General features: G+C 39.3%; 1 protein-coding gene across 5 annotated transcripts; it reads left to right on the top strand.

Moving 5' to 3' along the window:
* The first annotated feature begins 1,878 nt into the window (after window positions 1-1,878).
* Window positions 1,879-13,575, top strand: LOC107705418 (transforming acidic coiled-coil-containing protein 3-like). 5 transcript variants are annotated; one of them, XM_016508704.1, is made up of 18 exons: window positions 3,345-3,456; window positions 4,046-4,158; window positions 4,616-4,781; window positions 5,241-5,368; window positions 5,922-7,029; window positions 8,845-8,924; window positions 9,712-9,778; window positions 9,864-10,038; window positions 10,133-10,194; window positions 10,365-10,498; window positions 11,383-11,464; window positions 11,584-11,733; window positions 11,816-11,883; window positions 12,586-12,629; window positions 12,712-12,872; window positions 12,974-13,080; window positions 13,199-13,319; window positions 13,450-13,575. In XM_016508704.1, exons 3-18 carry the CDS (start codon window positions 4,617-4,619, stop codon window positions 13,519-13,521), a joined length of 2,724 nt encoding a protein of 907 aa, XP_016364190.1. In that variant the 5' UTR covers window positions 3,345-3,456; window positions 4,046-4,158; window position 4,616; the 3' UTR covers window positions 13,522-13,575. The 5 variants fall into 5 exon arrangements, with proteins under 5 accessions (XP_016364192.1, XP_016364190.1, XP_016364189.1 ...); XM_016508703.1 differs by having other exon boundaries at window positions 4,042-4,158; XM_016508706.1 differs by lacking the exons at window positions 3,345-3,456; window positions 4,046-4,158 and adding an exon at window positions 1,879-1,990.
* Window positions 13,576-14,285: the final 710 nt, after the last annotated feature.

Genomic DNA, 14,285 nt, shown 5'->3' with positions numbered 1-14,285 from the left:
ACCAAGAACTGTACTTTTGTGGTGTATATTTACCTTTTATTGTATTTTTGTACTATGCAAGTACTATAAAGCTGTACTTAAATGATTCTCAGACTTAATGCATATTTATTTTAAAACTTTTTAAAATAATGTAAAAAATAAATGTGTTTTACCTAAATACAGTCACCTTGACCAATGTTAGCTGAATATAGGTCAGTAGTGTGGGGAGAGGGAGTGCACTGGCTGACCTCAGCACAAACATGCCATATTGTTATGTAACTCTCTTCTCTTCCCATGTGTGTGTGGGGTGGGGGGGGACAACATTAAATATTATTTTAATATCTTAAAAACCAAAGCAGCACAAATTATTTTTTTACGGCACAAACGGATCACAAACAAACACATAATTAAATCAATTTGGAGCGTGTGGGGGGCTGGTGACGTCATCGACCCTAAAATTCAATGTCAAATATTTTAAAAACTGAAGCAGCACAAACGAAAATTGTTACGGCACAAACCAGCACAAACGAAGCGCTAACGATTGAGACTATTTTGGGTGAATTTGGAGCGTGTAGGGGACAACATTAAATATTATTTTAATATCTTAAAAACCAAAGCAGCACAAATTATTTTTTTTACGGCACAAACGGATCACAAACAAACACAGGTATTTGGGGTAAATTTGGAGCGTGTAGGGGGGCTGGTGACGTCATCGCCTAAAATATAATGTTTAATATTTTAAAAAACAAAGCAGCACAAACGAATTTTTTACCTGCACAAACCAGCACAAACAAACGAGACTATCTCGTGTGAATTTGGAGCGTGTGGGGGGGCTGAGTGACCTGAGAATGACCTTTAAATAAATATTTTATATCTAACAAACCAAAGCAGCACAAACGAAAATGTTTACAGCACAAACGGAGCACAAAAGATTGAGACTATTTTTGCGACGTTTTGCGTTGGGTGGGGGGCCAACTTCACGGAGGTTGCCCACACTCTTTTTCTCGCTCTTGTTTTTTTTTTAGATTCATACTTTTAATTTTCAAGCTTTTTGGCAGAAAATAAAATTAGCTTGAATCCGCAACGCATTAATAAGCATTTTATATACATGCATAGTCTATACATAAACAATCTAATAAACAAAAGCAATTTCTCTGTTTTCATCTCACCAACCCATTGATGATCTCACAAAAGCCATGCAGTGTGATATTAGTTGATCCGATGCTGCCCTCTGGTGGAACAAAGACGCATAAATAATAGTCTCGATTGGAGTCGAGTCACAGATCCTTCATCGTTTCTGTTGTTTGTGCTGTTATGAACCGTTTTATTGTTTTATTGCCTACAGATCACGTGTATTCGTTTTTATTTAAATTCATAACAATGAGCATCAATTTTTAGTGCTTTACATTCAAGGGATAGTTAACCCAAAAATTCTGTCATTATTACTTTATTTGTAAATCCGTGTTCACGTTTATTGTATGGAAAAAAATATATAATGAAAGTAAATTGTGACATTGTAACATCTAAAAATAACAATTAAAAACCTTTAACTCTCTAGAAAAAGTGTAGAGCGAAATACTCTATGACGAAAACAACACAGACACTTTTAATATTTTAATATTTAAAATGCAACAGCAATAGTATACGCTGACAATTTTTTTTTACGTCTTATTGTCTACTGGTAAAAGGGTTAAATGGGGTCATATTTGGCTTCATAAGTTGTCTGCGTCAACGGCTTTTCTCCATTGGATGATTTGGATGTCTATCAAAGGAACATCCACTAGGACGACACAGCGCGACGCGCATTGCTATTGGTCGATTCATATGATCGCCCCGCCTGACGGGCGCCGAATCTTGCGTTTAATTGGCTGAGACAGCGCAGTTTAAATTTGAACCGTTTCAAACAGGGTAAATGTTATAAACGCACGGCACAGGGATTTCCCTGTGTGTCACGTTGTCTTTCTCTGAGAAGAAAACGGTTTATGTGTTAGATTTGAGCATCCTGAATAAGGTACAGTATTTTAGGAAACCGTATACAAATTTATAGGAGAGCGATAATGAAATATTGCGCGATACTAAACAGTAAAAGTAACGGTATTGACTAATTTGCTAGTGCTACTAGGACGTTGATAACTGCGCATATAATGCTGCCATGTTTAAATATAATGTATCTAACAGTTTTTATGCAGAGATTTTTACTCTTATTGTGTTCCCAAATGTAACAATTTAAACAATAATGAATTGTTTTGGAAATAAATTGTTTGATCATTACTAGAGATTTAGAGACATTGTATTTCAGATAGAAAAAGTTCGTGTTTTGCCTGTGCTGAAATGTATGTTTTTTTCATGTTTTGGTTTCTAATCAGCCTTGTCATCCGTGTGGGCAAGTGGAAACTAGTTGGAAATTCCTTCAGTTTAACTAGTTAATTTTGAAATGGTTCAATTTCCCACTCAGTCCACTGGCTGTTCTTGTTTGGTTTCTTACTTTCTTGCTTTCATTCGCTCTGGATTGAGGGCTTGGTCTGAGATCTGTCTCTGTCCAGGTTACATCTTGATAATCTCATTTATGATGGTGAGCTGTTTATCACCTGTCCAGGTAGACTGTAGAAGAGAGAAGCTGTCAGAAGTGCCTGTCATTACAAAGCTGACAATCTTATTGTCAGTCCTACATGATATTAGTTGATCCGATGCTGCCCTCTGGTGGAACAAAGACGCATAAATAATAGTCTCGATTGGAGTCGAGTCACAGATCCTTCATCGTTTCTGTTGTTTGTGCTGTTATGAACCGTTTTATTGTTTTATTGCCTACAGATCACGTGTATTCGTTTTTATTTAAATTCATAACAATGAGCATCAATTTTTAGTGCTTTACATTCAAGGGATAGTTAACCCAAAAATTCTGTCATTATTACTTTATTTGTAAATCCGTGTTCACGTTTATTGTATGGAAAAAAATATATAATGAAAGTAAATTGTGACATTGTAACATCTAAAAATAACAATTAAAAACCTTTAACTCTCTAGAAAAAGTGTAGAGCGAAATACTCTATGACGAAAACAACACAGACACTTTTAATATTTTAATATTTAAAATGCAACAGCAATAGTATACGCTGACAATTTTTTTTTACGTCTTATTGTCTACTGGTAAAAGGGTTAAATGGGGTCATATTTGGCTTCATAAGTTGTCTGCGTCAACGGCTTTTCTCCATTGGATGATTTGGATGTCTATCAAAGGAACATCCACTAGGACGACACAGCGCGACGCGCATTGCTATTGGTCGATTCATATGATCGCCCCGCCTGACGGGCGCCGAATCTTGCGTTTAATTGGCTGAGACAGCGCAGTTTAAATTTGAACCGTTTCAAACAGGGTAAATGTTATAAACGCACGGCACAGGGATTTCCCTGTGTGTCACGTTGTCTTTCTCTGAGAAGAAAACGGTTTATGTGTTAGATTTGAGCATCCTGAATAAGGTACAGTATTTTAGGAAACCGTATACAAATTTATAGGAGAGCGATAATGAAATATTGCGCGATACTAAACAGTAAAAGTAACGGTATTGACTAATTTGCTAGTGCTACTAGGACGTTGATAACTGCGCATATAATGCTGCCATGTTTAAATATAATGTATCTAACAGTTTTTATGCAGAGATTTTTACTCTTATTGTGTTCCCAAATGTAACAATTTAAACAATAATGAATTGTTTTGGAAATAAATTGTTTGATCATTACTAGAGATTTAGAGACATTGTATTTCAGATAGAAAAAGTTCGTGTTTTGCCTGTGCTGAAATGTATGTTTTTTTCATGTTTTGGTTTCTAATCAGCCTTGTCATCCGTGTGGGCAAGTGGAAACTAGTTGGAAATTCCTTCAGTTTAACTAGTTAATTTTGAAATGGTTCAATTTCCCACTCAGTCCACTGGCTGTTCTTGTTTGGTTTCTTACTTTCTTGCTTTCATTCGCTCTGGATTGAGGGCTTGGTCTGAGATCTGTCTCTGTCCAGGTTACATCTTGATAATCTCATTTATGATGGTGAGCTGTTTATCACCTGTCCAGGTAGACTGTAGAAGAGAGAAGCTGTCAGAAGTGCCTGTCATTACAAAGCTGACAATCTTATTGTCAGTCCTACATAGTTGAGCAGAATCCAGGGAAGGACAGATGAGGCCAAAATTGGTAATGATTCTTTGAAGATTTTATCAGTCTCTTCCTTGTTCCTCCTTATTCTTTTAAAAACATGCCTTGGTAGACTATATGCCACTATTATCCAAATCACAAAGACCATATTGCCACCATCTAAATGCTTAGTTATCTGCTGGTTGTCTGTTATAACCTTTGCACATCTCTCTAAGGCATGATTCCTTCACAGATACAGAACCACTTTGTTCCCTCAGCACATGGCTGAATTGCACGGGTTGATATCACATGTTTGGGTTATTAGTCACAGTGGGTTAGTCTGATCTCTTACTGATGCTCAAAAGAAATGCAACAGATTTGAAGGGTCTCTGGGTGTTGGGTTGAGAAGGTCAGATGCCCGCCTCCGGGTCTTATCAGTAAAGCCAGCTGTGTGTGGTGCCCAATGGGCGTGGCTTTCCAGAACCCATGTCATATTCTATGTGTCTCTGTTTTGCAGTATGAGTTCTGAGGCGCTAAAGGAGAATCAGGGAGCTGTACGGATGAACAGCACTTCTGAAGCCGCTTGTGACATTTTCGCGTTGGAACAGCCTACTGGCAGGCCCTCGATCCTGCGGCAGTCACAGGCTGACAACATCAGCAGGACTGCGCTTAGAGGAGCAAAGGTGGGTTTTCATGAGGTTTCCATGCAATTTGTGTGCTCCTGCATTTAATTTTGTGTAATAAACCATTTCAGCTGTTGTAAATTTTTTATTTTTTTATTTTTTGTAATGTTTAAAAAAAATAATTTATTCCACTGATGGCAAAGATGAAGTTTCAGCAGTCACTCCAGTCTTCAGTTTCACATGATCCTTCAGAAATCATGCCTACATGCTAATTTGGTGCTTAAGAAACACTTTAAATTTTAAAAACGATTGTGCTGATTATTTTTGTTGGAAGCCGTTATACTCAGTTAGATCAGAGCAACATTTATATTGGAAGTGTTTGTTAACATGTAGGTGTATTAATTTCTTTCTTTTTTTTAATTTATTTCTTTTCAGCGGTTATATTAAGCATTTGTTTACTGTGTTGTCAGGCTTGTACTAGAGTTTAGATTTACATAGTTCTTTGTTGCTTTTGTATAGGTTTGTTTTCAAACTCCACGGCGAGACCCAGTCACAAAGAAGATCATGTCCCCGAGTCGCGCTAGTAGGCCATCCAGCCAAGAGGACAGCAGTAAAGCACTGGAAACTCTCACGGCCTCCAATGACCAGTGAGCAAATTTCCTGCAGCTAAATGTTTTTAACTTATTTTAAGTGTCCTGTTTGTTTGTACATATTCAAACCAGTTTCCACCAAAATGGTCCTGGATCTCATGCTCATTCTGATTCTGATGCTGGTGACTAGCCAATGGAACTGCTAACTGACCCACATTTCCTCAGACCCAATGATATTGACATAACCTGCCCACAAATAGGCCTGTCACGATAACAACTTTTTGTTGTGCGATATAAGGCGCAAGTGGAATGCAAAAAACATGGTGACATAAATTTTATAAATATAATGGGCGATATATTGCGTCGCCAAAAATTATTGAGGTCATGTACATATATTGCGCGATAAGTCGATATATTGATTATTGCGACAGGCCTACCCACAAACACTTTATATTTATGAGCATGTTGTAATATTAAAAACACTTAATTAATCATCTTTGTTCATTCACACTCACAAGCAGTAACATTCTGTTTATGTATGAGTAACATTCATAGTAATCTATTAACACAAAAATCCACTTACATGTAAAATTGAATTTGTGTTTTACAGGAGTTCACTGTTGAATAACCCTTCCACCACACCGACTGACATGCAGAGTAACAGCGTTGCCTACCCTGATGATGAGATGCTTGTTAAGAGCAGAGGTGCCTATACCCTCGATCTTGACAATCTAGATGCCATCAACCCTTTCCAGGGGTCCAGTACAATGCAGAATTCTCCTCCTAAATCTTCTGCCTTACCTGAGTCTTGGACATCAGAGCTTGTAGAGTCAGATACAACTGCAGCCCCCATTTCTGCACCTCAGCCTGAGGTTCCAGAGGTGACTGACACTGCACTTGATGAGACTCTTCCCTTTGTCCCATCAGTGGAGAATTCCCTTGCAGAATGTTCTGCCAACATATCTTCAGCAGAGGGCACGGTCATCATCAAGACTGACAACATTGAAAACTGTGCCACAGATGTGGAGGAGTCTGATATGACTGAACCAGCACTAGTGTCACAACCGATTCCTGTTTTGGAAGATCAGCCTGAGGCCAAGGACTCGGCACGTCTCCCTGTGGGATCCTTCAACTTAGATTTTGACAATCTTGACTCGCTCAACCCATTCCAAACTGGTGGCTCAAAGATCCCAAACTCTCCTCTAATTGGCAAGGCATCAGTAGTTTCCGATCCACCCCTGCCAAGCCAAGAAACTAAACGGGAACCAGAGCTCTCAGTCCACACTCCAGATGTCCCAACATCTTCAGATGCCTCCATACCACCTCAGGAGAACTCCACTGCCACAGAGGGCTCCTCATCTACAGTGCCCCTTAAAGAGAACCAGATGCTACTAGAGTTTAATTTTGACGATGGCGCTGAAGTCAAGCGCAAACCTCCTCCGAAACGTCTTGGGGTCAAAAGACCTGCAGGTGCAAAACCTGTGACCAAAAAACCAGTTGCACCAGCCACAGAAAATAAAGAACCAGAACCCAAGCAGTTGTCCCCTAAGAATCCAGAGGAGACTGAACCTGTGGATGTTCCTCCTCCTAAAGGTTCTTACACCTTTGATTTTGACAAGTTTGATGACCCAAATTTTAACCCCTTTGGCACAAAGGCTACGATGGGTAACTCCCCACCACGTGGTGTCCAGACTAGCCCGGTTTTGATGAAAGCTCCAGTTCAGGAGCCTGAGGCTTTTGCACAGGATGACCAGCCTGAAGCCCCTTCGCAAGATGACCAACCAGAGCACAGGTACAGAAACTAGAACTTGTACAGGTTATATAAACATAACAGGTGTAATTTCTTTTCTGTATAGGCTAATTACTTTTGAGCTACAAGTATGCTTCTGATCCTGAAAGTTGAGGTCATGGGTTTGATTCCCAGGGAATGCATGAACTAGTTAAATATGTACCCTGAATGCAATGGAAGTAGGGCTGGGACAATAAATTGATGCATCGCAAATCGAGAAATGATTCCGCATCGATTATGAGATTTTCTGAAGGCATCGCGATTCTCTCTTGAATCGATTCTGAGCTTAGTTTTTAACAGCAGATGGCACTGCGTGCTTTAGAAACAGCCGTATTCTGCTTGCTTCCAGTTCCTTACACACGCACCACTTGAACCTAAAATAATCATTCATAAAGTTCGAAAAGTTTGAAGCGAATTACAAGGATGTTCACAGTGGGCTGTGTTTATAATCTCACATCATAAAAGCATAAAAGCCGATGTGTAAGTACATTTAAACACTTCCATTACTCAGCCGAACACACAAGTGCTCTTCTTCGTGTGCATTTGAGTGTGCGGTTAAAAATTAGCCTAGAGAGCCATCTGCTGTTAAAAACTAAGCTCAGAATCGATTCGACAGAGAATCATGATGCATTCTGAAAATCTCAGAATCGATCCACGAATCGCGATGCATCGATTTATTGTCCCAGCCCTAAATGGAAGTGTCTTTGGATAAAAGCTTTTGCCAAATGCATAAATGTAAATAATCGTTGAGCTCAGACTTTTCCTTTTTCTCCTTCAGTTCTCCCCCAGCAGTTTCTGAAACCTATAAAAACATTGCAGAAACTGATCTTCCTGTCACTAAGAGGGTAAGAGTGTCTTAAATGTACAAATTCAACAGAAAATGTGTATTTCCACAAATTATGATCATGTTGATGCTCATTCTCTTACTAGCTGGTAGAAGATGTAGAGTCAACATCTTCCGATGCGTCCAGACCACCTCAGGAGAACTCCACTGCCACAGAGGGCTCCTCATCTACAGCACCCCCTAAAGAGAACCAGATGCTACTAGAGTTAAATTTTGACGATGGTGCTGAAGTCAAGCGCAAACCTCCTCCGAAACGTCTCTGTTTTGGAAGATCAGCCTGAGGTCCTGGACTCTCCGAGACGCCCTGTAGGATGCTACAACTTGGATTTTGACCATCTCGATTTGCTCAACCAATTCCAAACTGGTGGCTCAAAGATCCCAAACTCTCCTCTGATTAGCAAGGCATCAGTAGTTTCCGATCCACCCCTGCCAATCCAAGAAGCTAAACTGGAACCAGAGCCCTCAGTCCAGACCCCAGATATCCCAGCATCTTCAGATGCCTCCATGCCACCTCAGGACAACAACACCGCCACAGAAGGCTCCTCATCTTTAACGCCCCCTAAAGAGAACCAGATGTTCCTAGAGTTTAATTTTGATGATGGCGCTGAAGTCAAGCGCAAACCTCCTCCGAAACGTCTTGGGGTCAAAAGACCTGCAGGTGCAAAACCTGTGACCAAAAAACCTGTTGCACCAGCCACAGAAAAGAAAGAACCAGAACCCAAGCAGTTGTCCCCTAAGAATCCAGAGGTGATGGAACCTGTGGATGTTCCTCCTCCTAAAGGTTCTTACACCTTTGATTTTGACAAGTTTGACAACCCAAATTTTAACCCCTTTGGCACAAAGGCTACGATGGGTAACTCTCCACCACGTGGTGTCCAGACTAGCCCGGTTTTGATGAAGGCTCCAGTTCAGGAGCCTGAGGCTTTTGCACAGGATGACCAGCCTGAAGCCCCTGCACAAGATGACCAACCAGAGCACAGGTACAGAAACTAGAACTTGTACAGTTTATATAAACATAACACGTGTAATTTATTTTCTGTATAGGCTAATTACTTTTGAGCTACAGGTATGCTTCTGATCCTGAAAGTTGAAGTCATGGGTTTGATTCCCAGGGAATGCATGAACTAGTTAAATATGTACCCTGAATGCAATGGAAGTAGGGCTGGGACAATAAATCGATGCATCGCAAATCAAGAAATGATTCTGCATCGATTATGAGATTTTCCGAAGGCATCGTGATTCTCTCTTGAATCGATTCTGAGCTTAGTTTTTAACAGCAGATGGCACTGCGTGCTTTAGAAACAGCCGTATTCTGCTTGCTTCCAGTTCCTTACACACGCACCACTTGAACCTAAAATAATCATTCATAAAGGTCGAAAAGGTTAAAGCTAATTACAAGGATGTTCACAGTGGGCTGTGTTTACATTAATCTCGCATCATCATAAAAGCATAAAAGCCGATGTGCAAGTACATTTAAACACTTCCATTACTCAGCCGAACACACAAGTGCTCTTCTTCGTGAGCATTTGAGTGTGCGGTTAAAAATGAGCCTAGAGTGCCATCTGCTGTTAAAAACTAAGCTCAGAATCGATTCGACAGAATCACGATGCATTCCGAAAATCTCAGAATCGGTCCACGAATCGCGATGCATCGATTTATTGTCCCAGCCCTAAATGGAAGTGTCTTTTGGATAAAAGCATTTGCCAAATGCATATGTAATGCATGAAAATAATCGTTGAGCTCAGACTTTTCCTTTTTCTCCTTCAGTTCTCCCCCAGCAGTTTCTGAAACCTATGAAAACATTGCAGAAACTGATCTTCCTGTCACTAAGAGGGTAAGAGTGTCTTAAATGTACAAATTCAATAGAAAATGTGTATTTCCACAAATTATGATCATGTTGATGCTCATTCTCTTACTAGCCGGCAGAAGATATAGAGTCATTCACTATGTCCAGCACTAACATACCCCAGAATCCAGCATTACAGATGCCAGACCTCATGGCAACACCAGAATCTAAAGTGGATCTACTGAACCAGACCTGTGATCTTGGTATGGCGGCACCAAGTGAAGATGAGTTTGTGCCAGGAGCGTTGTGTGAGTATACATGGTTGCATTTGTATTTGAACTACACTGACTCATCCAGCGCAAGCTTTTGACATTGTGAGCAATATCATTCTCTTTCTCTCAGTCATGCCAGGGGGAGATTTTGATGGGCAGATTGATTATCTGGAGCAGTTTGGATCAAGCACTGTGAGTTTTTCCTTTATGAGCCTTTCCATAAACCCAGTTAGTGTGAGAGTAATGCATTCATAATTTGTTTTCTTTTGTTTAAAAAGAATGCTGCTCCTAATATAGTAGAGTACATTGTTTATTAAGCAACATTTCAGTTGTTCAGTGCTATACTAAAACACTTTTTATAGTTTAAGGAGTCTGCCTTGCGGAAGCAGTCACTGTATTTGAAGTTTGACCCACTGTTGAAGGAGAGTCCAAAGAAAACTGGAATGGACAGTGGCAACTCTGGATTCAACATGCCACGTCCTTCTCTTGCCATTAGGTCAGTCTTCACAAACATTCATATTAACAATGTTTCATAATCTTCAACCCTCTTTGTTGAAAATATTACAAATGGTTTCAAGTGGAGTTAAAGGTGCTGTACGTACGTTTTTGACTCTACTAAAGCATAAAAATACCATAATATGTTTGCAGATATTTAAAGGGTTAGTTCACCCAAAAATAAAAATTAGGCTGCGTTTTACTCACCCCCGATGCATCCTAGGTGGATATTTTTCTTACAAAAACGCATCGATTCGCTACAGGAGGCCTTTGTTCACCCCCCGGAGCCGTGTGAGACACTTTTTTTTGTGGAAGGGTGCTTTTTATTTCACGTCTTTTGAACGGAAGCAATGCAACACCCGCTGAGTACAACGATAGAGCTTGAAAGATCAAAGACAATTTTTAATATAACTCCGACTGGATTCGTCTGAAAGAAGAAATCATATCAAGAAATCAAGAAGAGTCATATACACCTAGGATGCATCGGGGGTGAGTAAAACGCAGCATAATTTTTATTTTTGGGTGAACTAACCCTTTAAGAAACATGCTAAGTTAACATACTTGTTTATCTGAAAAACAATGCTACAGTTAGTTATTCTATTTTGAATATGTGCATTCCGGTCAAGTGTGCTCGTTCCTGTTGGTGTGGTCAATCTGGCAACCTGAGTGTGGGTCAAGTCTGAGGAGGAGGGACCGGGGTGAAAAAAAAAAACCCCTCCAATATTTTGAATTTGGACTGCAATACCTAGTTCAACCACTCGGTGTCAATCCTACATACAGCACCTTTAAATGGCCTAATGCAACACATCATATCTATATTGTGATCAAAATCCAGAGTGCACAAGTTACAATGATCATGCAAACCTTTTTTTGTGGGCATTTTAGGATGATGGAGGCTGCGAAGTCTGAAGTAAAGCAGAAGTCACACAGTGACAGTATGAAGCTGCTGGATGATCTGCCTCCACCAGTAAGATGATGACACAAATGTCAATGCTTTGTTTTGCATCTTTAACATTCTGACTTGGCACTGAAACATTCAGTCTTTTGCACATTGGAGTCCATTTTACAATGTCTGTTAACCTCTAGCCAGTGGAAACTGTGGTGCCAGATCCAACTGTTCTGGACTTGCTGGTTCCCACATTAAAACAGCCAGTGAAGACTGAGGACTCCATTATAGAGTTTCTGAAGTACAGCCAGAGAGACATGGATGCTGCATTACAGAAAGCAGAGAGACAGGTTAGCTCCCATAGCCTCACTCAAGGTGACTGGCACACATGTCTGATTGGTCTCTCTAATGTTTTGTATTTTCTTTTTTTAGGCAGAGGAACGGCAACAAGAGCTTACGACTCAGATTGAGAAGCTGCAACTGGAGAATCAGCATATGCTGTAAGTCTCTGATTAGAGAAACACTTTCACATGATACCTAGAGAATGAATTATTAGGGTTCCTACAAACATGGAAAAGCTGGAGTTGTCATTTAGAATTGGAAACGTGATGGAAGTGCTTATAGTCGTTACTCTTGAATTGTGAGCAAATCATTCATTTGAGTGTCTTTTTTTTTTCTTTTCTTTTTTTTTCAGTTTGATTCTCAAATGAGTCAATCACCTGGTTCTCTAATGAATGATTGAAAGTGTTTTTCCAGTTAGTTGTGATTTTACTGGATCGATCGAATTGTGTGGGACCCCTGATGCATGACTGACATTTGAACAACACACCAGTCTTAAACTCTTAAGCCCCGTTCACACCAAGAACGTTAACTATAAAGATAACAATATTAGCGTCCACACCAGCAAACGATATCGTCTGTTTATTCTAAGCGCACGCTCGTCTGCCGCTTTAAATTCTTGAGCTCGTTACAGCAGGATGGATTCTGATTGGCTGTCAATGTTTTTTATCATTCATCAGCTGGGAAAAAATTGTTTTGAAAGTGATTCCAACGATATCGTTTCTCTTTGTCTTTATCGTTATAGTTGTGGTGTGGACTCTGCTATTCTTTAATATTGAGAATGATTTTTAGAACTATATCTTTATCGTTATCTTTATAGTTATCGTACTTGGTGTGAACGGGCCTTTATCCTCTCTTTTCAGGTTTATAGTGTCAGAATTTGAGGCCACCATCACTCAAATCACCGGTATGACAGTTGTTTGATTAGATTCAGTACATTATTTTGAAGGCAGTATGTCCGATAATAACACACTCCTGTGTGTTTACAGATGAGCATAAACAGAAGGAAGATTTGGCCAAAATTGAGTTAGAGCGAGTCCTCCTGGAAAAAGACCAGCTGTCCAAAGATTTGAATGAGTTGGAGAGATCCTTCTCCTCCGTTGTCAAACGCCTTGACCGATGCAAGGAAGTCATTGAGGGATTCAAAAAGGTATGCTTTTTAGACTTCTGAATCAAGACTTCATCTCAAATCAAGATGTTATTTTAGTGTATAATGGTCTTTTTTTTTTTGCCCCACTTTCTCTTCTATAGAATGAGGAAACTCTGAAGCAGTATGCGCAGAACTGCATGGACAGACTGCAGAAAGAGGAAAAGCGTTATCAAGCTTTGAAGGCCCATGCTGAGGAGAAACTAGATCAGTATGTGCTTATCAAGCAGTCTGAAACACGTTCTCTCTTATGAATGTGATAATCCAATCTTGCAAAATTGATAAATATGCCTGGAAGCGTCTCTATAATAGCACTGATGTTGTTTCAGAGCGAATAAGGCCATAAATGAGGTTCGTACTAAACAGGGTGCAGAAGTGGCAGCACTGCAGGTGCAGCTCAAAAGAGAACAGCTGAAAGTTCAGTCCCTAGAAAAGGATCTGGAACAAAAGGTAAATGCGCGCGCGCGCACACACACACAGGGAAGTCACTCTTACAGTGGTGTTCTTTTTGAGTGTAATTCTGAATTGCTTTTTAAAAAAGTTATGTAACCTCTATAATGTGTCTATTTTCTCTTCTCAGGCTAAAGAAGTCAAAGATGTCACAGAACTGTGTGATGAGCTGCTACTTAAAGTGCAAAAGCATGGTTTTTAGTGTATTTTGTGTTCATTATTTGTGTTTGTTCGTTATTTGTATTTGTTCTCACCAATTATAATAAATAAAACATTCAAATTCAATGAATGTTTTTGTTTTGACGCGAGTCCCCATGACCAACAGTTTTAATATTTCACTTTTTGAAAGTTTTTTTTTTTATTTCTTTTTTCAAATCTTTGCATAGCTATGACGGGAAGCATCTAACAATGCCTGGGGGGGGGGGCTTTGAAGTAAATCTTAAAAAAAATAAAGCATATAAAGTACATAAACCCAAATAGGAAATAAAACAGTTATTGAATAAGCAGGTGTCCTATTTTGAGTTCTAAACTCCTGAAACATTGGTGTCTCGTATTTTAGAGCAGTCAATGCAATTTGGGAAAGAAATCAATCAAATCTGTATACGTGTGAAAATATTCAGAGATGTAACCCCCTTTGTAATGGTTAACATTTTCATAAGTAGCTGTAATTTAATTATTGTAAAATAATTTTTTCTCCGTAACTGTAACGGATTCATTTTCATAAGTAGCTGTAATTTAATTATTATTGTAAAATAATTTTTTCTCCGTAACTGTAACGGATTACAGTTACATTTATTTTGTAATTAAATTACGTAATTCTGTTACATGAAACTAGTTACTCCCCAACACTGGTAGTCATTTTCATATGTTTAAAAAAAAATAATTACAAAAAAGACAATTGATCCAGTTCAGGATTTTTATATATGGAAATGACAACATTTATTCAACAGTCTCTCACACGCAACT

Source organism: Sinocyclocheilus rhinocerous, unplaced genomic scaffold, assembly GCF_001515625.1.
Source record: "Sinocyclocheilus rhinocerous isolate Xijiao unplaced genomic scaffold, SAMN03320098_v1.1 scaffold564, whole genome shotgun sequence".
NCBI lineage: Eukaryota > Metazoa > Chordata > Actinopteri > Cypriniformes > Cyprinidae > Sinocyclocheilus > Sinocyclocheilus rhinocerous.
This window is presented reverse-complemented; position numbering and strand designations above follow the sequence as displayed.

Coding starts and splice junctions, on each gene's coding strand:
- LOC107705418 (XM_016508706.1), top strand. CDS start 4,617: ATGAGTTCTGAGGCGCTAAAGGAGAATCAGGGAGCTGTACGGATGAAC. Junction 7,030..8,844: donor CGGTTTTGATGAAAGCTCCA/GTTCAGGAGCCT, acceptor GTTTTGATGAAG/GCTCCAGTTCAGGAGCCTGA. Junction 12,873..12,973: donor TCATTGAGGGATTCAAAAAG/GTATGCTTTTTA, acceptor TCTCTTCTATAG/AATGAGGAAACTCTGAAGCA.